At 36.8% G+C, this 21,698-nt stretch overlaps 1 protein-coding gene across 1 annotated transcript; it reads left to right on the top strand.

Annotated features, from left to right (window-relative positions):
* Nucleotides 1-2,228: 2,228 nt before the first annotated feature.
* Nucleotides 2,229-21,644, top strand: LOC131239772 (pentatricopeptide repeat-containing protein At5g48730, chloroplastic). The gene is made up of 3 exons (XM_058237638.1): nucleotides 2,229-2,682; nucleotides 19,013-19,419; nucleotides 19,966-21,644. The coding sequence occupies exons 1-3, from the start codon at nucleotides 2,347-2,349 to the stop codon at nucleotides 20,663-20,665; spliced, it is 1,443 nt and encodes a 480-aa protein (XP_058093621.1). The 5' UTR covers nucleotides 2,229-2,346; the 3' UTR covers nucleotides 20,666-21,644.
* The last annotated feature ends 54 nt before the right edge of the window (nucleotides 21,645-21,698 follow it).

The raw sequence follows: 21,698 nt of genomic DNA, 5'->3' as shown, positions 1-21,698 counted from the left end.
TGAGATGTGTAGTCTAAGTATTTGATAAAATACCTGAATGAGAAAATACTTGTTGAAGTGCGTTTATTGAGGGTGTTGAGATAGGATTCTCAATTACCTTATCTATAGTTTTAGTTTCCTTTATGTAACCTATCTTACTACTACATGATTTATGAATGAAATGCCTATGTATAATAACACGTGCACTATGAGTTTGTCGAAATGCTCAAATGAGATTTATGTTTGAATTGGTTATCACATGTTGCTTGGACTATCACATATAAATGCCTATTGTGTTTGAGTACGATTGAGACTAATACGTAATCCAGGCAATCGGTAATGGTTTACGATCAAGGGCCGAATTAGTTTTGTCACGACGGATACGTTCGATGAATCCGAGCCATACGGTGATTATCGACAGTGGTTAGGCTACGCGGAGTGCTTACGTGCTCCATGTCGATTAATTCAACGTATGCTCATACCAGTTGAGCTTGTCAAGTAACCCGATTGGCCTAATGTATGTTCACCATGTATGGACGCTACTATTTGAATTTAAGGTACCACTTACCATTAAAAAAACCCGTTTAACCTTGGTACCACGATCCGCTAAGACTCATGAGCCGGGCATGGTGGTATGGGACACCGTGATCGAGCTGTCGGCCTACGCTAGGGTGACGAGCCTCGCCGTAGTGTCCAGTGAGCAAACCAAACTTGTGACCCGAATATGGTGGTATGGGACACTGTATTCGAGCTGTCAGCCTATGCTAAGGTGACGAGCCTTTTCCGTAGTGACTTCGAGTATAAAATAGGCCTACGATCGGGTGATGAGCCCCTCATAGTGACCTCGAGTGTAAATTAAGTGTACGCTGAGGTGACGAGCCTCATGTAGCAACGTATAGTGTAAACTCATAAACTTGTCTATCGTATGTGATTAACTATGATTGACGACCCTAGATGGATCATTGTTTGGGTAAGTGATATAAAGGGAGGTACCTTAGCTTCCTGAACCTTCTGTATGAATAGGTCTAATTAAGAACTGGCTAACATGACCATGCACCGCATTGCATGTGCCTTTGGCGTGGGTGTTGAGCACATTAAGAGTTTAGCATGCACAACCGTGAGATGATGTCACAGAGGGAGTGCAGGCGAGGGCATGCATCATTAATATATATCATCCTTGCATTAACCAGAGTACTTAGGAATGCTTGTTGTATTGTTTTATCATTACTGCTTGACTGAATTGATAACATGTTAACCTTCCCTTTATAGTTTCACTGAGTTGATCAATCACTCCCACTCTAGGATGGTATTTTAAAACACCAAACAGACTTTGTTTTAGTTTCAGATGATGACGAGGCTTACGAGTTGGTGCCTGTCTTCTACGATGATGAGGAGGAGTTTTCCTATTTGCAACTCTCTGGCGGGTCTATGTAGACCTGGAGTTGCGTCACCAGGGTTACATGGATATGGATTAGATGACATTGCACTTTATCATTTTGTATATTTTGGAACTATACATATAATTATTCAGCCTGGTGACATGATCATACTCTGGGGTTTATATCCACTTACACACTTTATATATCTATCACAGTCATCCGCTCACTTAATTTAATCGCCTCCAGAGTATGATATGTTGATTTGGTATAATCCCACTTATGTTTAATGCACAAATATGGACAACATTTAATCATCATTATCTATGTTGCATAAGTAATGCGTTGGAACTCAGGAGTTGAGCATCTGCTTGACTCTCGATTTTCAAGGCGTTACACATGCTCACGCCCTCGCACCGAGCCCAAGATCATGCCCGTGCTCGAGCTTGTGCGCTCACGGGGTGTTCTAGTTCCGGTGCGAATTGGAACACGCAACTCCCGATTCTCAATGGATCAACCAATGAAATATAGAAGTACTCCACATCTCTCATATAAACCTTATTTTTTCTTATCTCATTTCCAATATGAGACTATTCTCAATAACGCCAAAATGCAATTTGTTTCAAAAAACAATTATAAATATTTATATTATTTATTTATTTAAAATATTTTTCGCAACAAAAACCACATGCAAACACGTTAAAATAGGTTTTGGACATGGAACATGGTAAAAAAGCTGCTAGGCAGTAGAAAGTTTGTATGTGGAAATAGTAGGCTGTTTTGGAGAAATAGTTTAAAATTAGTATTTTTTTCGGTCAATAGACCCAAAGATAGGCAGGTAACGGAAAAAAAATCTTCTGTTTTTTTTTTTTTTCACTGTACCGAGCTCGCGGAAAACATGTATTGTCAGGATTCCGATACCCATCTCTCTCGCTCTCACAAACAGGGGGTGGCGTTGCGATAGCCAGTTGAGAATCCAGACGCGGCAACCATGTTGGCTTCGATTTCAACGATTCCGATGTATCGTCCGCATTCAAGAAGAAAAGGGAATAGACTTCCTTCTCCTTGTCTTGTATACGCAGAGGCAAAGACATGGGATTCGAATGGCGATAGTGAGAGAGAAAGAGAATCAAAGGAAAGAAAGGAAGAGGTGAACAGGAAAATCGCTTCCAAGAAGGCCATCTCCATCATATTGAGGAGAGAGGCCACCAAGGCCATTATCGAGAAGAAGCGCGGGCCCACTAATTCCAAGAAGCTCCTCCCTCGCACTGTCCTTGAAGCCCTCCACGAGCGCATCACCGCTCTCCGTTGGGAGTCTGCTCTCAAGGTTCCTCTCCTCCTATCCGTCTTCACAGTTCTTTCTTATGGTTTCTTGTTCTTATTTAGGCTGTTCTGTTTTTTGCATTTCCGTCTGTTGATCTTGATCTGTTTTCATAAGAAAGATATTGGAATTTTACTGAATACAAAGTGGTAGACACCCACGAACCTTAGGGCCTGTCTGTCTAACCAATTACATCAGTAAAATAGAGGAAATGGTAATGATTGCTAATTGCTTTACTTGTATGGTGGCATTAGGTAAATTTGATTGCAATGATGGTATTGCTTACATTGTTTGTTTTATCTAGGTAAAATTGTAAAGACGGTAATGAGTATAAATTCCTTTATCGGTCTCCTATTACATTTGCATTTGACCCTCAAATTATATGGTGTAATACTTGTTTAAACAAACATTGTGAAAGAGTGGGAAGCCGATTGTGTACTGAGTAAATATGTGGGCCCCACCATGACGTATCTTCCCCCCTACACATGGCATGAAAATGTGAGACATGGCCTATTCATCACATGGGTCCCGCTAACCATGCTTCATGACCTGAAATTTGGCTGTGATCGATGGATTTCTGACTCATCTCTAGTCATACCCGACTTGGTCCGGTATGGGTTGGCACCACTAGTTGGCCCCCTAATTTACCCCTGATCGGGCAAGTCGCGATTCGACTTGAACCCGAACATTTCAGGATGAGTTGCAGAAAACCAGGCCATCATCTTGTCATGTGGGCATCATGGCTAGGAGAGAAAATGGATAGTTGAAACAGTTTGACTGTCATTGAGATACTTGAGTCATCAAGAGGGGAGGAAGGCCAAGCTAGAAGGATCCTTTAACAGCTAACAACAACTATCCTGTTTGTCTACCGTCAAGTTCAAGTATGAGACCATTGAAAGATGCAGGGCGGGATTTAATGAAAAATGTTAGGGTCTTGATCAAATATCAGACGATACTAGCCATATTTTGATTGTTACCTAGGATTTTTTTTTTTTTTTTTTTTAAAATAATGTTTACTTTTAAATTGTTCAATCATATATCGGACTAATCTATGAATACTATTTAGAAAACATTGCATATATAAATAATGTTAATTTGCACATACTAGATAAATAAAGATTTTACACATTGCTTTATATAGTAATTCTACTATTTCACTACGTGTTTACTTTTTTGATTTTCTATTCCTAAATATAGGCATTATTTCAAAATTATATTAACAAAATGGAGTAAGATACTTAGTAAAATAAGTTTAACTATAATAAAAATGACTACAATGACTAACAAGATGCAAATCATTAACACGATAGATCTGAGAAATCTTGGGTAAGGCCCTGAGGGTAAACCAAGAAGACGGGTACCAATAATACTACTGGAATAAATCCACAGTCAGCTGATTACTCGACTTTTCTCAGATTGGCTCGTTGATTTTTTATTTTTATTTATTTAATTAAAGCTATGTCGAAAAGATAACATAAACTTAAAATAATGAGAATGATAGAGCCAAGAATGACGATAATATCGTATGAATGCAATGACATAATAGAAATATAATATCTTTATTGAATTATTTGATAAAACTTACAAATATTCTTGATAACCATCTCGAAAATCATAAATATGATTGAGTATTTTGTTTTACAAGGAAGGGTTTTTTGAGGAGGTTAGTTGAGAACTAAAATTCCACTCTCCCTAGTGAAGAGGCGGAAGGTCTATTTATAGATTAGATACTGATGACGAACTTGAATCTTGAATATGAAGTCCGGTTGAGGAAAATGCGAGGTAGCTTCATCCGTTGTCGTCTAGCGAAATATTCAAGGGCTGATGTGCGTCTTTTTTGATAATGGCCAAACTAGAGGTTTTTTATGCTCACACGTGTTACAAGCCTATCAGCATCCACGTTGTTCTATTGATCCACTTCAAGGCTTGACCATTGACCCTGGATGACTATGAAAGAGTAACTGGATGTTAACCGGTTTCCATTGGGAAGGTAATTTTATAGACTGGCAGACAGGTGCCATGAGCATGCACTTAACAACCATACGCAAGGCACATTATGATCTTCAAAATAGGACCCACCGAAAATGGGGCATTGTCCCAAAATAAGATTGATTAGAGGATCTTGACCTCTAATTCATAGACATAGGTTAATGAATTCAACCAATGGCTTTCTTTTGACTCTTGGGTATCCTTGTAACTTGTGGGTTTCCTTGTAGCTTCTGGGTTTTTGTATATTCTTTTCTGGCCCCACTTGATCAATAAAATCATCATCTTTCAGGGAAAAAAAATCTAAAAGATGCTCACCAACAGGACAGTTAGGATCATTTCTCTCTATGATTTTGAGATCATGAGTTTCTTTTTTTCGAAGATTGAAACTTTATTAAGGGAGCAAAAGAAACCCAGAAACAGAAGCAAACAAAAACAAACAAAGAGACAAGTAGACAACAAAACAAAAACAAACCAAAAAAGAAAAAAAGAAAAAACCTAAAGAAGCTATGCAACTCCAGACAATGAAAAACAGGGAGAGAGAACACCTAAACGAGGCTATAGAACTCGAGACAGACCCCTAAAACCAAAGAGAGACCAACAAACTCAAAGCTAATCCAGTTAATGAGATATCAACACGAGAACAGCAGGGATCAACATGGATCAACAGGGATGAGAGCAGCCTCCCAATCTTTGATGTCGTGGAAAACCAAGGCAGCAACTGAGGAGAAAGAAGTAGAAATATCATAGAAGCAACAACTATTCCTCTCCTTCCATATCTCCAAAATGATAGCCATCACTGCTATACGCCAAGCAGAGGTTAGCCCTCTATCAATATTGGAGGCGTGCCAGGCGAAGAGCATACTAGTCACCAAACTAGGCATCGCCCAATCAACGTGGAATTTGGACAGGATTGAGGACCAAACATCTCGGGTGAAAGGGCAATGCATGAAAAGGCAGTTGATGGACTCTCCACTATCGAAACATAGGATACAAAGGTTGGAAGGATCAGTCGTCTATGTTGAAGATTGTTAATTGTGAGGGTTTGATGGTTCAAACTATTTCAATGGTTTTAATTGATTTACTTTAAAGAACATGTACGGTGATTGTGTGCATGCATATCAATCATCACATGTTGCTAAAGTATCCAAAGCTTTTCTCTTTCCACTAGATTGATTTTCAGCACAAAAAATTTCATGCCTAGAAGTTCAATCATTGTAAGATGGGGAATGATGTGGCAGAGTTTGTAGAACTCTGGCCACACTAGATCCACATGCTGAGGTTGAAGTGTAATGTGCTAGGCTTGGGCCAAACTTGGAACTTATCCAAACTAAGACCATCCACCATAGGGGGAGTTTATGTTGAGCGTTGAAGCGTGTGGATTAGACTCAGGCCTTAGCTTTGTCCAATAACTAATTGGTCCACAACCGGGATTGAATTTGTTCGAAGGCCTACAAATTGTCAGCCCATCCCAGCTAAGCCCATATATTTTGATTGTTACCCTAATTATCCAGTAACATTAGAAGGCCCCAACATATTATATACTCTAACATTAAATATAAAAACTTCCGGTAATGGGGTAATGGCAGAAAGTTTTCCATTGATGATCATGTATAGGTTCTATTATAAAATTATTAACACTTAATCAGTATCATGATGTTTAAAAGAAAGTACTAGAGGACACATTATTATTACAAACAGATCTTAAAAGATCCAATACGGTCATTCCACAAATGATTAGGTGGGAAGATATCACCCTACTAGATAACTGGCAGCTATCTCAAGCACAAACACCTCAACCTATAGAAAATAGAAATGTACAGCAAATAATCTCACATGCATATGGAACTATCGATATCAATTTTACATCCACAAGAAGATCAAGCATCAAAGTAGACAATTTTCCTCAAACAGAAAGTCCCTCCTCTAATATCTTTAGATCTGTATCATCTAGATTATTTGAAGAACCTAGGATATCTGAACCAAGGCTATCAGTACAAGGAATTTAGACAAATACCTATAATATTACACAACCAATTTATGAAGATGAACCACAAAACATGTCACCGACTGCATCACAAATGAATACCAACCCAAAATTATTTATGATAAGAAAACCATTTAATCTTGATATGAAATATTTAGATAAAGAATGTAATACATACTGTTCGAAATACTTTCCCCATAAACAATTACAAGCCTATGCTACCATTAAATATAATGACTATTGTAGGGCCCAACATCAAAACATCAGTGTCAACCAAAGGATAAAAATTACTAGGCAAAATATTCTTCAACAAGAACTAAATACAACTTCCAAGTCATCCATAGAATGGAAAACACTAGATAATTGAAAAATTACAACCACCCACCCTCCATCAGAACAACTATATATCCAGGTAAAAGAAATTGAACTATAAGCTACACCTTCTAGGAGTCTAACACCAATAGACTTATCAACTCTAGGATAACAAGTAGCTATGAAATGCTTTAAAACAATAATTGGCCAAAATAACTATACAAACCAATTTTTACAAACATTAGGAAACCAGACAAACTGGCTTGAATTAGTAACCAATCAAATTAATAAAACTACCCAACAGATATACAGTATGAAACCCCATGATATGATTACTATACTTTTAGAAGAAACATTAGATAAGCCAGTCTTTAAACTATATGAAATTTCATCTAATATGAAATTCCAACTTAAAGATTCTACTGAAGAAATGTTAGAAGAAATCACTAAAAAACTTACTCAACTACCAATTCTAGGATCAACAGGACCTCATCTAAAGGAAAAGAAAAGTAAATTTCAACCATAACTAATGAACTTAATGAAATAAAACACCCTAAAGCCTCCACTTCCACAACATTACCCCATACTCGTAATTATTATCGTAGACCCACACCTATTGATATCTGATTTGAAGAACGGAATTTTTGGACCCAAAGTGCTTACTCTAGTGGCTCTATATATGAATGGAATCTTGATAGCTTAACTGAATATAATATTCTTAATCTAGCACATGAAATGACTATGGTCGCCACTATCTATAAATGTAATCGCCAAATTGACGATTTTGCCGCCACCAACTTATTATTATTTTTTTTTGAAAGATGAAGAGCTTCATTAACAGAGAAAAGCAAAAAACGTAGCACGACTGCTGGGAAAGCAGCCGACCATTACACCCCTAGGAAGAAGAAATCTTGACTGTAAAGGTCCTTACTATTGGAGGTTCACTCAATCATGAGGCGCTTAGCCTTAGTCGCGACCGAACCAGCCGAGCTGGAGATATTCCTAAAACATCTACTATTCCTCTCCCCCCACATTGACCACCAGACCGCAAGAACCGACATTCTCCAAATAATCGTCTTCACCTTACCCAAGTACACTCCCTGTCATGCTTGAAGGAAATGACTAACCTCCCTTGGAGAACACCAGTGAACATTGAAAGCAGATAAAATCTCTGCCCATATCAAACTAGCAAAATGGCAGTGCAGCATCTGGTGATCCACAGTCTCTTCAGCCCGCATACAACATAAAAAGATATTGGATAAGACCATCCCTTTCTTCCTCAGATTGTCCACCGTAAGAATCTTCTTTTTCCCTGCTAGCCAGCCAAACACTATGATTTTTGGGGGGGCTTCGTATTTCCAAAGAAAAGAGAGATTTGGCTTTAGCTTGTGCTTCAGTCTGTGCATCTGGTTATACAGAGACCGAACCGAAAAGGAAGACGATTTGTCAAGTTTCCAGAAGATAGCATCTTGAGACATGGGGGAAGGGGCTAACAAATAAAGACATTCCAGGAGACCCGTGAAGTCTGGAATCTCCCAATCTTGGAGGCCTCTTCGACAAATCACATTCCAGACGATTTTTCTGTCCCTTTCATAGTAGTTGTCCGCAACGTATGACTTCTTGAAAACAGTGATCTGGTAGGAGAAGGGAAATCTACTTCTGAGGGTCTGCTCTCCTGTCCAAATGTCATCCCAAAACTCGATTTTATTACCTTTGCCAAGGACAAAACCAATGCTTGGTTGAACAGTCCTCATCATATCCATAATTCCTTTCCAAAAGTGTGAGACTTTTTGAGATGGTAATTGTTTAACCCACCAACCACCAGGAGAAGTACCATATTTTCCTTTAATGATGGAGTTCCAAAGAGATCCCTCTTCTGTCCCAAGCTTCCATATCCACTTACCTAGGAGCGCTTTATTCATATCTTTTAAATCTTTTTGACCCCAGCACCCCCATCAGCCAGATGGAGATAGATTTCCGACCACTTTAATAGATGAAACTTCTTCCTAGCTTCCTTACCTTGCCATAGAAATTCCCGCCTCACTTTGTCAAAGGACTCCCTAACCGATGTCGGGCATTTCAGAAGCGACATAAAATAAATCGGGAGATTGGAGAGAGTAGCTTTAAATAACGTAAGGCAACCTCCTAGCGATAGATATTGACTCTTCCACTGCGAGAGATGCGACTGAATCCTAGCTATTATTTTGTTCCACTGGGATTTATGAGGTTTTCCGACACACAATAGTAGGCCCACAAAAGATGAGGTTTTCTGACAAACAACGGCCGCCACCAACTTATTGTTTCGAGCTTTACTAGCCAACTAAAGGGCTAGTGGGATAACTACCTAGACGATAATACCCGCCATCATATTCTCAATGCAATTAAAATCGAATCCACAAACCAACTAATCTTAGACCCCGCAATAGGACAACTTATTCAAGATGCTGTAAGTACTTTACTATATACTATTATTAAACATTTTGTAGGAGACCCAAATCCAATTAGACAATGTGCTAGTGAAATTTTAAATAATCTTAGATGCTCTAAATTGGACGATTTTAGATGGTATAGAGGCACTTTTATTTCCAAACTTATGCTTAGATAAGACTGTAATATGCCCTATTGGAAAGAAAGATTCATAGCAGGATTACCAAAATTATTCGCAGATACGATAAGACAAAAAATGAGACAAGTATATAGGATAGGTAACATACCATATGACCAAATTACTTATGGAGATTTAATCTCTTTTATCACTAATGAAGGTTTAGTTTTATGTACTGAACTTAGGTTACAAGCAAAAATGAAGAAAGAAAGAAAATTAAGTCGCTAAGAATTACATAGCTTTTGCGAACAATTTGGATATCAACCTATTATAGCCCGCTTCTGCCCACAAAAGACGGACTATTAAGAAGTTTAGAAAGCAAAGGTTCGAAAGAAATTTTACTAAGGCTTATTCCTAGAAACAAAAATATACAAACCCTAGAAAGAAAATATATAAAAGACTCTTCCAGTCAACCAAAAAACCTACATTTAGTAATTATTTCCAAAAGAAACCTACTTATTATAAATGTGGAAAAATAGGACACTATGCAAAGAATTGCCAACTAAAAAACAAAATTAATAGTTTAGAATTAGATGAAAAGTTAAAATTAAGTCTTTATAATATCTTAAAAGAAAATTCTAGCCGAGAACCATCAGATACTAGCGACTTTGATATCGAATCATCCAATAATAAAATATTAAATATAAATGAAGATATGAGTGATATAGAATCTCTAAGTTCTAGTAATCAAAGTAATAGCGAACACAATGATACAATAGAAGAAAATCCACAAAAGGTAAAAGCATGTACCTCTAAGACCATCTGTACATTAACTAAGGATCAAGAAATACTATTAGAATTTGCTGAAAAAAATTTAAGATCCAAAATTGAAAGAAACATATTTAACAAATTTGAGAGAATCACTAACCAAAAAAGACTTAGAATAAAACCCTATGACATAAAAGAAATCTTGAATAGATTCCAAGAACCAGATATTAGGCCCATAGGAATTCCTGAATCACAAAAGGAAGTTAGAGAAACCAAAACTGAAATACAACAATTAAAAGCACAAATCAAATAGTTAATTAACAACCAAACTTCCCTTCAAGATCAAGTCTTTCAATTAAGCATTAAAATCTATTAAGAACACATTGAATCATTACAAGAACAAACCCAAATAGATACAATTGATAGCTCACAATTATTAGCAAGTATTGATTACCAAAAATGGCATGTCAACATAACTATAGCAATTAATAATGAATTTCATCTTAACACGATAGCTTTAATAGACTCAGGCGCAGACATTAATTGTATCCAAGAGAGATTAGTTGATAGAAAATATTTTGAGATAACAAATGAACAATTAACAACAGCTAGTGGATCACAAATGTATCTAAAACATAAACTGTCAAATGCACAAGTCTGCCATAAAGGAATATGTTTACACACCCCTTTTTTACTAGTTAAAGATTTAACCAAATCAATAACACTAGAAACACCCTTTTTAGAAATGATAAAACCCTTTAGGGTAGACAACATAGGAATAAGAACAACATTATTAGACCAAGAAATAGTTTTCGAATTCATTAATCCACCACAAGTAAGAGATATCAACCAGTTAAAAGCATCACTTATCACTAAATCCCTAAATCTCATCGCTTCACAACAACAAAATGTTAGAATAATCAAAAGACAAATTTCTAATATTAAGATAGAAAATGAATTACAAAATCCCTCATTCATATCTCAAGTAAGAAATTTTGAAGAACAATTTAAACAAGAAGTATGCTCAGAATTACCCTCTGCTTTTTGGAATAGGAAAAGACATATTATTAGATTACCATATGAAAAAGATTTTTATGAATCTAAAATTCCAACAAAGGCAACCACTATTCAGATGCCTAAAGAATTATTAGAGTATTGTCAGACAGAAATAAAAACATTATTACAAAAAAGTTTAATTAGACCTAGTAAATCACAATGGAGTTGCTCCGCATTTTATGTTAATAAAGCAGCTGAATTAGAAAGAGGAGTACTAATGTTAGTTATTAATTACAAAGCACTAAATAAAGTCTTACAATGGATTATATATCCTATCCCTAATAAGAAAGATTTATTAGCTAGGTTATACCAAGCACAAATTTTCTCTAAATTTGACATGAAATCAGGATTTTGGTAAATTCAAATAGCAGAAGAAGATAGGTATAAAACAACATTTAATGTACCTTTTGGACAATACGAATGAAATGTAATGCCCTTTGGCCTAAAAAATGCGCCATCAGAATTTCAAAATATTATGAATGATATTTTTAATCCTTACTCTAACTTTACAATCGTCTATATAGATTATGTTTTAGTTTATTCAAAAACAATAGAAAAACATTGGAAACATTTAAGAATATTTTTACATATTATTAAGACCAGTGGCTTAATAGTCTCTGTATCAAAAATAAAATTATTTCAAACAAGGATTAGGTTTTTAAGACATCATATTCATCAAGGAACAATAATCCCAATAGAAAAAGCTTTGGAATTTGCAGAAAAATTTCCAAATGAAATCAAAGAAAAAAAATTAATTACAAAGATTCTTAGTAAGTTTAAACTATATATATGAGATTTCTATGAAAACTTACATCAATTATGTAAACCACTATATGATAGACTTAAGAAAAATCCCCCGCAATGGACTCCTGAACATACCAAAATAGTTAAACAAGTAAAACTCCATGTTAAACAATTACCGTTATTACACATTCCCAATACATTGTTTTATAAAATAGTAGAAACCGATGCATCAAATATAGGTTATGGAGAAATTCTTAAACAAAAGACATCTAATCAAGAACAATTATCAGGATCATGGAATCTGACGCGAAAGAATTATAACACTATTAAAAAAGAAATATTAGCTATAGTTTTATGTATTTCAAATTTTCAAAGTGATCTTTTAAATCAAGAATTTTTACTACGCATAGATTGTAAATTAGCTAAGTATATTTTGAAAAAAGATGTTAAAAATTTAGCACATAAATAAAATTTTACTCGATGGCAAGTTATTTTATCAAGTTTTGATTTCAAAATTAAATTTATAAAGGGTGGGGCTAATTCATTCCCCGATTTCCTTTCCAAAGAGTATTTCCATGGCAAACATAGCTAACAAGCCAAAACCCACATCCAAATTAGATTATGCCCTTACTCCTTCAGCAGTCAGATCACCAACACCACAACTAGCTTCATTAGCAAAAGGAAAACATCCTATTATTAGTCCTATAGCTGGACCCTTAGGTGCAACAATCACCCATAGGCTTAGACCATCAATTCCTCTTTAGTGCTAACCCATTCAGTCCATTATAGACTCCTTCACCCCAAAAAGTCCAAACTTATGCCAGCAAGCTAATAGACACAAACCTTGGCCTTATAGACCATCCAACTTTCCAATTATTCCCTAGGACTCCATCACCACCATCATGACCTTCTCAAGGTATACCCAATCTAGAACATCCTGATGTTTATAAAATTGATATCTTGCCTATCTTACCCATAGAACCTGAATTTCAAAAACTACCTATCAGTTAAATACTCCAAAATAATTTTTTAGAAGAGTGGCATTGGCCAGCCACTATAGGATAAAAAATTCAAAAGTATTATGAATTTATTTTAGTAGATACTGAATCAGCACAATTTACTCATCATAAAAACTCAGCCGACCCCTCTCAATATGCTTATTCAAAATGTCAAATTATTAAAGTTATTTCACAAAAAGAATGGGGTAATCCCAATTATCGAAAGAATTTTCTCAACCTTTTCAGCCACAATGTTTCACCTATTATGATTATTATAAAGCATGGTTAAAAACTTTTTTCCCGCAGAACCAATACGGTAGTCATTCATGTTTTTTCTATTTTTCTCAAAAGACAAACTTAGATTTTTCCATTTTGGTTTTATAAGTTTTGGAAAAAATTTAGCCCCGATTTAAAAATCCTTCCTCCAGCAACACATGAAGGTTACTCTTATTTTTTAGAACATTTCGAGTTTAGTTCAAAACAAGAACAATTTTTAAAATCATTAGTATTCTTTTCACAATTTGCATTAGCATGGATTTCAACATGGGAATACCAGGTAGAATCAATACCATCGGCACCAATCCCACACTTGGTAAGGCGATTTAAGAGTAGATGGTGGAAGCTATTTAAATTCGATTGCATTATCAGACCCGCTCTCCAACAATTCTTCGATACTCATTCACATCTCTCCATAAAAGACAAATCACCAGTTAGAGCTCAAGAATTTTTAGTCCAAAAGTCATCATTTCAAGCCAAGTTAGCAGCAACAGGTACTAAAGAAGAATGGTTAAAATTAATTCGTGAAGCATCATCACAACTAATCTCATCAGAAGCATCAGACGAAGTCTCCTCCACCCATTATCTACAAGCTAATGAAGAAACATACTATTGTTTAGATGACTATCTGCACCAACAATAATGACAATGTAACATCAACAATCTAGAAGCCACCTTACGTCATCGATGACATCAGTCACCATTATTAGAATTACCGTAGGAATCTTCCACCTCAGCTAGCACTGTAGCCATTATCAGAAAAGACACACATCAGCCCTTGTATTTCGTTGGACGACAACGGACGAAGTTGCCTCGCATTTTCCTCTACTGGACTCCATATTCAAGATTCAAGTCCGTCATTAATATCTCATCTATAAATAGACCTTTCACCTCTTCACTAGGGAGAGTGGAATTTTAGTTCTTAACTAACCTTATTAAGAAATCCTTCCTTGTAAAACAAAATACCCAATCATGTTTATGATTTTCGAGATGGTTTTCAAGAATATTTGTAAGTTTTATCAAATAGTTCAATAAAGATATCATATTTCAATTATGTCATTGCATTCTTACGATATTTTCATCATTCTTGGCTATATCATTCTCATTATTTTAGGTTTATGTTATCTTTTCGGCATAACTTTAATTAAAAATAAAAAAAAAATCAATGAGCTCATCTGAGAAAAGTCGCGTTATTGGCTGACGGTGGATTTATTCCAATAGTATTATTGGTACCTGTCTTCTTGGTTGACCCTCATGACCTTACCCAAGATTTCTCAGATCTGTTGTGTTAATGATTTGCATTCTGTTAGTTATTGTAATCATTTTGGTTATAGTTGAACATATTTTACTAAGTATCTTACTTCATTTTGTTAATATTATTTTGAAATAATGCCTAGATTTAGGGATAGAAAATCAAAAAAGAAAAAACGTAGTGAAATAGTAGAATTTCTATATAAAGCAATGCGCAAAATCTTTATTAATCTAGTATGTGCAATATTAATATTATTTATACATATGCAATGTTTTCTAAATAGTATTTATAGATTAGTCTAGTATATGATAGAACAATTTAAAAGTAAACATTATTAAAAAAAAATCCCCTGGGTAGAAATTTTTTGAAATAGCAATAGAATCAAAGTGGTAGTTGGTCCTACAAAGGAAGTCATGCCCAAATCTACTAGAGGTGGTATGGTTTTCGTACAATGACGAAAAACACACAAAGCTCCATGGGCAACTACATTTGAAGGTAGAGGAAAGAAATGCAAAGTAGCAGAGGTTGAACTTTGAAGGCTTTTGAAAATGGTGACCATGTGATGGTTTGCATGCGAAAAGAAAGGTTTCTTATTGAGACTTACAACAACACAAACTTTGTAGCATGAACCTTTGTCTAAGGTGCTTCACTCGCTTCATACTTATTCTTTGGACATTTGCACTCTCCAGCTTCACATGCATTTTTACAGTTAAAACATTTTGAAAGACGGGCTTCTGCTGCCAAACTTGAATTGCCTACCACTCGCCTCACTCTTTGTGCAACCAAGCTTACAAGGAAAGGGGATTGATGTTTACATGAGGATTTGCTGGAGTACATATTTCATTTTGATGCATGGAGTCAAACTCAGACTTCATGGTCTCGATAGATGAAGTATAGTCACGGGCTTGATAGAGTTGCCTGAAAAGAGTCGGGATCATCTTCATCTTTCCGAGGCACCATAAGATCAACTTAACTTGGAAGGATAAAAAAGTGCACAAGAAACTTTTTCCTCCTTCGAGAAGGTCGATAACCAATGGATTAACAAGAGCAACAACTTTTAAATTGATATTGTAGAACTATCCTAGGCTTTGAAATCCTATCAATGATGAAAAATATCACTTGTGGTATTCTTCTTCATTTATGTCCAAGATCACCTTTTGATCATTGGGTCCATATCAGAAATGGGGAAGTGTTTGCTTGCTTTAGGATTTCCAATAAAGAGCCACTAAAGGTTCTTCAGTAATGGTTCATGAAATCAACCAATATGCATAGTCCTTGTATCGGTCAATACAGGCCGTATTGTCTCATACAAGGTTGATATAGTCACGAAGCTTTTTCTTATTGTCGACTGTAGATGAAACTGAGAAACTCATTTTAGATTAGATCTAGCCTATTTTGGGGTTCCAAAACACAAGATTTGAGTGGGATTCAACAAATCGAAGTGGTGTGGACCATTTTGAGGAATGACTCTTTTTTTTTTTTTTTTTGTGTGTGTGTGTTTTTTCATCTTATTTTTTTCATCATTTTTTGTTGTTGTTGTTGTTGTTGTTCAATGTAATGGACCATAATTTTTTTTTTTTTTTTTTAAAAAGAAAAAGAAAAGGAAAAAGAAAAATAGTGCTTGACATGTGTGTGATTAGGGCCGATTGGGTTGACTTTCAACATGTTAGGGCCATTGTTATCAAATAGCATAAGCGATTATATGTGACCCAAGGGACCTATGCTTATATGCGATCGCATAATCACATATGCTATTGCACAACCCTCCAAAAAAATTACATTTTTTCATTTCATGAGTGATGGCATAATCGCATATTCAATCACATAATCGCATAAGCCATGGCATAATGCCTAATGGTCATAAAACCATATATGCCACTATGGCATATGCAATCTATGCTCCAAAAATGGCTTATGCAATCGCATGTGACAACACTGGTTAGGGCAAGAGACAACTTTCATATGAAGGAATAGCCTGATACACCATTAAATACACATGAAAAACACAAAAATGTACTATGTTTAAAATTTTCCCTATTTTCTTTTCTTAAAAAAGCCCTATTTTCTCAATAAAATTTCATTTTTTTAAAAGTAGAAGGGCCAATACCATGGATGTAAATAGCGGTTTCAGAATACAATCTCGCCAAGGGACCAAAACTGGTACAACTACCCCCGTATTGATGTGTGGGTTGGTTTTAGTTGCATTTTGGTCCCATTTCAATCCAATGGTTCATACTGTTTTGGATCGCAATGGATATGACTCAGTGATATTTTTAACCGTGGCTGATTTGTATTGGCCCATATTGTATCAGATTTTGGAGGGCTGGCATGCCCCACAAAACAGATAGAACCTTGGGTTTATTCTATGTTCTTCCAATCAGCATAACATGAGCAGCGCAACCCCCAGAAACACATTTGTGCTATAATTGAGGTTATTTTCTACAACTCATACATGGTTTTGATGACATGCTTACTTGTCACCTTATTCAAAATGTTATAAAAAATAATGCGTGACGCCATGACCTTAAAATGATAGGCAACTTTGTTATACTGTTCTTGGACCTTACAATGTCAAGGGTTCTGTTCCTCCTTTTTGCAACATTGTTTTTACTGAGAAGTGAAAGCTTAATGGTGGTTTGATTGATAATTCCATATTCCTTGAAATATATCACAAAATATTAGGTTGACATTCTTTTGAATTTGTTTGGAGTTGCTTTACGGGTTGTTTCTATACTTTGATCTTAGATCCTATTCATTTGAAAAGAGCTTCCAACTTATGATTAAGAAGGTAAACACACACGTATTTTTATTTTTTATTTTTTATTTTTTGAGGGGTGTAAACATACCTGTATTCGGAATAATCATCAGTAAAGGGTACGGTAGCTTCTCTAGGGATGTAGCTAAAAGAAATAGAAAAAGGAACAATCAAGCTCCTAATCTCAGTTTGAACACCAGGTCAGGTCAGGGGTCCTTACTCTTGCCCCAGTGGTAGACCCACAAGAGTTTCAACACCAGGTCAAGGGTTCGAGTACCCATAGGTGGTGAAATCCCACTATGGCGTGAGCGTGTGGATGTATGAGTGTGGGGTGTGTGTGCATGTGGGGAAAAAAAAGCTCCTAATCTCAGTTTGACAAAATAATGCTTCCACTTCCCCTAGACATCCCCTGCAGCCCCACACGCAGGCCCATTCTTCCCTTCCCCTTTTCTCTTCATCTCTTCTGTCTCTCCTCTAATAAAGTGTGATGACAATTCTTTCTCTATCATCCTCTTTGATTTTCTGTCCATTTCCTTATTGGGTTTGCATCTTCATGTTCTGTTCTTGCAGATTTTATGTTTTTGAGAAAATCGTCCGAGTCTCATCAAGAGAACGAATCCCTTTCGGAAGTTTATGTTTTTTCCTTTTTGTAGGATCTTAATCTTTGGTACGAAGGAAAGTGTTTGCTTGGATACTTTGAATGAGTTGAGAACAGAGGTTTCTTGCAATTTTCATAGTGGGTTGTGGAAGAATTTATATGTTGGTTGGATTTTGAGCTTTTTTCTTGTCGAAGTTGGAAAAAAGAAAGAAAAGAAATGATTGGTTGAGAGTAGTTAACTGGAAATGATTCACGTTTGTGATTAAATGTTGACTGCAGACAGAATATAATACAAGTGGATTTCTGTTTCCCATTGTGAACATGATATCATTCTTGAATTGATTGACGATTCTAAAGATTCTTTCCGAGCAGTCGAAACTCTAAACCCAGAAGAATTTGTGAACCAACTTCCTTCATCCACCTCATATTTGCTATAAATGACCTGTTTCCACAAACCACCTTCTTCAAAAGGCTCGGCTAATACTACAGTGGGCAGCTCCCCAACAGCCACTCGATCCCCATCACCAGAGAGAAAGTGTACCTCACAATCAAGCTGTGTGGGTCCACTTCAGTTTTCGATCAGCCTGATGTCATTGTGTCCGTTCATCATGTTGGCACGCACCTTATGAATGGGTTGGATGGAATATACACACCATGGTTGGACCCAACCCAAGTTCCATCCCTAACTGATTGTAGTTGGGAGTTTCACTAATCTTACAGACTCATGGGAAAAGGGTGTCCATGCACCCTTGATTAGTTCATGTAGGCAGTGGAACCGATAACTTCGAGCATGGCACACCCTCCTATGTCAACTAATCAGAGGGCTTGGTAGTTTTTCCGAACATGGGCGTGCATGGACACATGGGATTAGTGTCTCCCAGTATTGTAGTTTTTTTCTTTTTCTTGTTTATGATAAAAAAAGATTTTTCGCTATTTTTGAGTGTTTTGCGTAAATATTTAAAACTAGCTCAGCCTATTAGTAGTTTAGCATTTGTCTATAACAAACATCTGATGCATCGATATCTTAGTGTATCATTTGTCTGCATTCATTGAATTTAGGTATTCGAACTACTGCGGGAGCAGCTCTGGTACAGGCCCAATTCTGGTATATACATCAAGCTCATTGTCATGCTTGGTAAATGCAAACAACCGGAAAAAGCTCACTCCTTATTTCAAGCTATGGTTGATGAAGGCTGCATTGTAAACCATGAGTCCTACACTGCCTTGGTCTCAGCATACAGCAGGAGTGGCCACTTTGACCTAGCATTTTCCCTCCTTGAACGGATGAAGAATACACCTGGCTGCGAGCCTGATGTCTTCACATACTCCATACTCATAAAATCTTGCCTGCAGATATTCGCCTTTGACAAAGTCCAGTCTCTGCTTTCGGAGATGGCAAGTGAGGGGATCAAGCCTAACACCATCACATTCAACACACTCATCGACGCCTATGGAAAAGCAGGCAGGTGCGTGCCTCTTTGCGTGCATTTCATTTTTCTAATTATTCAATGGTTGGATGGAGACTTCATCCAAAAAAGGTGTTTATAAGTGTATGTACACATTAGATGTGTGTGTATGGTTGCATGCCTGCCTGCATGTTCTTGTTCATGTGCAGGTTTTGTCTGTGTGTGCATGCACATGTGAAGGAATTAGCTGCATTTGTGTTGCTTGTATGTTTCAGCTTGTTTGGATGTTCGATTGAATTGGATTACACTAATTCAATCCAGTATTAAAGTAAATAATCAAAGTGGGTTATTCCAACTCCATGCATGTGTAGGTACTAACCCCCAATTTTGAGTTATTATCATTTCAAGTCCAACCTGAAATCCATGGATTTGCAATTAGGGGTTGGTTAGCATTATCAAATCAAAATAATGCTGTTCCCCCACTTTGGTTTTTATGTTATAATGAGTTGAATGAATTGCAATTCAGTTTGATCGAGCATTTAGACACACCCTTGGTGTTTTTTCTCGTTCACTTGTAAGCAGCTGAATCCATTCTCTCTCTAAAAGGTTTAGCGAGATGGAATCGACACTCTTGAAAATGCTCCAAGACCAGGATTGCAAGCCAGATGTATGGACCATGAATTCCACGCTTAGGGCCTTCGGCGGCAGTGGGCAGATAGAGACAATGGAGACTTGTTATGAGAAGTTCCAGAGAGCCGGTATCAGTCCTAACATAAAGACCTTCAACATATTGCTGGATTCTTATGGAAAAGCCAAACATTATGAGAAGATGAGTGCCGTGATGGAGTACATGCAGAAGTATTACTTCTCATGGACCGTCGTTACATATAATGTGGTAATAGATGCATTTGGAAGGGCAGGGGACTTGAAACAAATGGAGTATCTGTTCAGATTGATGAGATCTGAGGGACTGAAGCCCAACTGCGTGACGCTATGCTCCCTCGTCAGGGCCTATGGACGAGCCATGGCTGTGGAGAAGATCAAAGGTGTTTTGAGAATCATTGAGAACTCGGACGTGATGTTGGACATGGTGTTTTTCAACTGCTTGATTGACGCATATGGGAGGGCCGGATGTCTGGCAGAGATGAGAGAGGTGCTAGAGATGATGAAGAGGAGAGGTTGTAAGCCCGACAAGATAACTTACACTACCATGATCAAAGCTTATTCCAGTAGAGGAATCCAAGACCATGTTAAGGAGCTTCAAGATATCAGCAGAGAGGAGAAGATGAGTAACGTAGATGGTTGACCCTCACCTGTGATTACAAGTAGGCAAATCAAATAATTTATTTTTTGGGGTATTATGTTATTGATTCTTATTAAGTGTGAAGGTCAAAAGGAAAGTGATAAGTGGTCGAGGATCGTTGTTTTTACCATGACAGCCCACCCTTTGATAGAGAAGCTTGACTTCAGAGACTTCCCACGCGACATGGTGCCTGTCTTCCACTTGCCTTCAGGAAGGGTGCATGTAATTTTCCCAATAACTAGAGAGGATCGTGCTCGGTAACTTCAAAAGTCAAGCGATGCATAGAAAAGCCTTCTGTGGTGTTCATTTGATCAAAGTCGAGATAGGAAAGGACTCTTGTTCAGATTCATAGGATTGTCTTGTGGATGCGATTTTGGGCCATGGGCATTTGAGGTGGGACCCAACAGTTTGACAGCTGGGGGTGAGGAGTTGGTATGCTATTTGTATAGTGAATATCTGCTCAGTAGCAGCCTTCGAACATGGCAGAGTATGCTTCCAGATGGACAATCTGAGAGGTTAGCAAAAATAAAATAAAATTCTACATGATTTGTTATACAATATTGCTAGTACCGAATTTTCACAGCACCATTTTGATTTTCAGTTTGTATAAGTGGACCTCATGTTTGGTGTTCCAATGCACTGATATTGTGGGTCCCATTGCAGATAGCCCATGCACTGAAAATTCCTGTATCTTTGATATTTGGCCAACAAATAGATGGTTAAGAAATAACTTGAATATCAGTTCACATTTCACATTTAACCGAAAAGGCTAAATATTCTATGGCTAGGACCTTCCAGTATGGGGGACTTTTGGTGCATGGGTGATCCACGGTTAATGGTTAGGCCCTTCATATCAATGTCTCGGATCCTTATGATGGGACCCAATTGTACAAATTGAAAATCCAAACAGACTGTATAAACTCATGGACTGATAGTTTTATAATGCCTCCAACAATATAGCATGTTGTAGTATTATCCAAGAGATTTTGGTTTAGGGAGCACGTTTGGTTGCACCAATTCGATATTTGGTGCAACC

This window comes from Magnolia sinica, chromosome 3 (assembly GCF_029962835.1).
Source record: "Magnolia sinica isolate HGM2019 chromosome 3, MsV1, whole genome shotgun sequence".
In the NCBI taxonomy this organism is placed as follows: Eukaryota; Viridiplantae; Streptophyta; class Magnoliopsida; order Magnoliales; family Magnoliaceae; genus Magnolia; species Magnolia sinica.
The sequence above is the reverse complement of the archived record's forward strand: the minus strand, read 5'-3'. Positions and strand labels throughout refer to the sequence as shown.

What these genes read in the sequence shown, in the direction of transcription:
- LOC131239772 (XM_058237638.1), top strand. Translation starts at nt 2,347, where the DNA reads ATGTTGGCTTCGATTTCAACGATTCCGATGTATCGTCCGCATTCAAGA. An exon ending in GTTGGGAGTCTGCTCTCAAG is followed by an intron (nt 2,683 to 19,012) that starts GTTCCTCTCCTC and finishes CATTGAATTTAG; the next exon opens with GTATTCGAACTACTGCGGGA. An exon ending in GCCTATGGAAAAGCAGGCAG is followed by an intron (nt 19,420 to 19,965) that starts GTGCGTGCCTCT and finishes TCTCTCTAAAAG; the next exon opens with GTTTAGCGAGATGGAATCGA.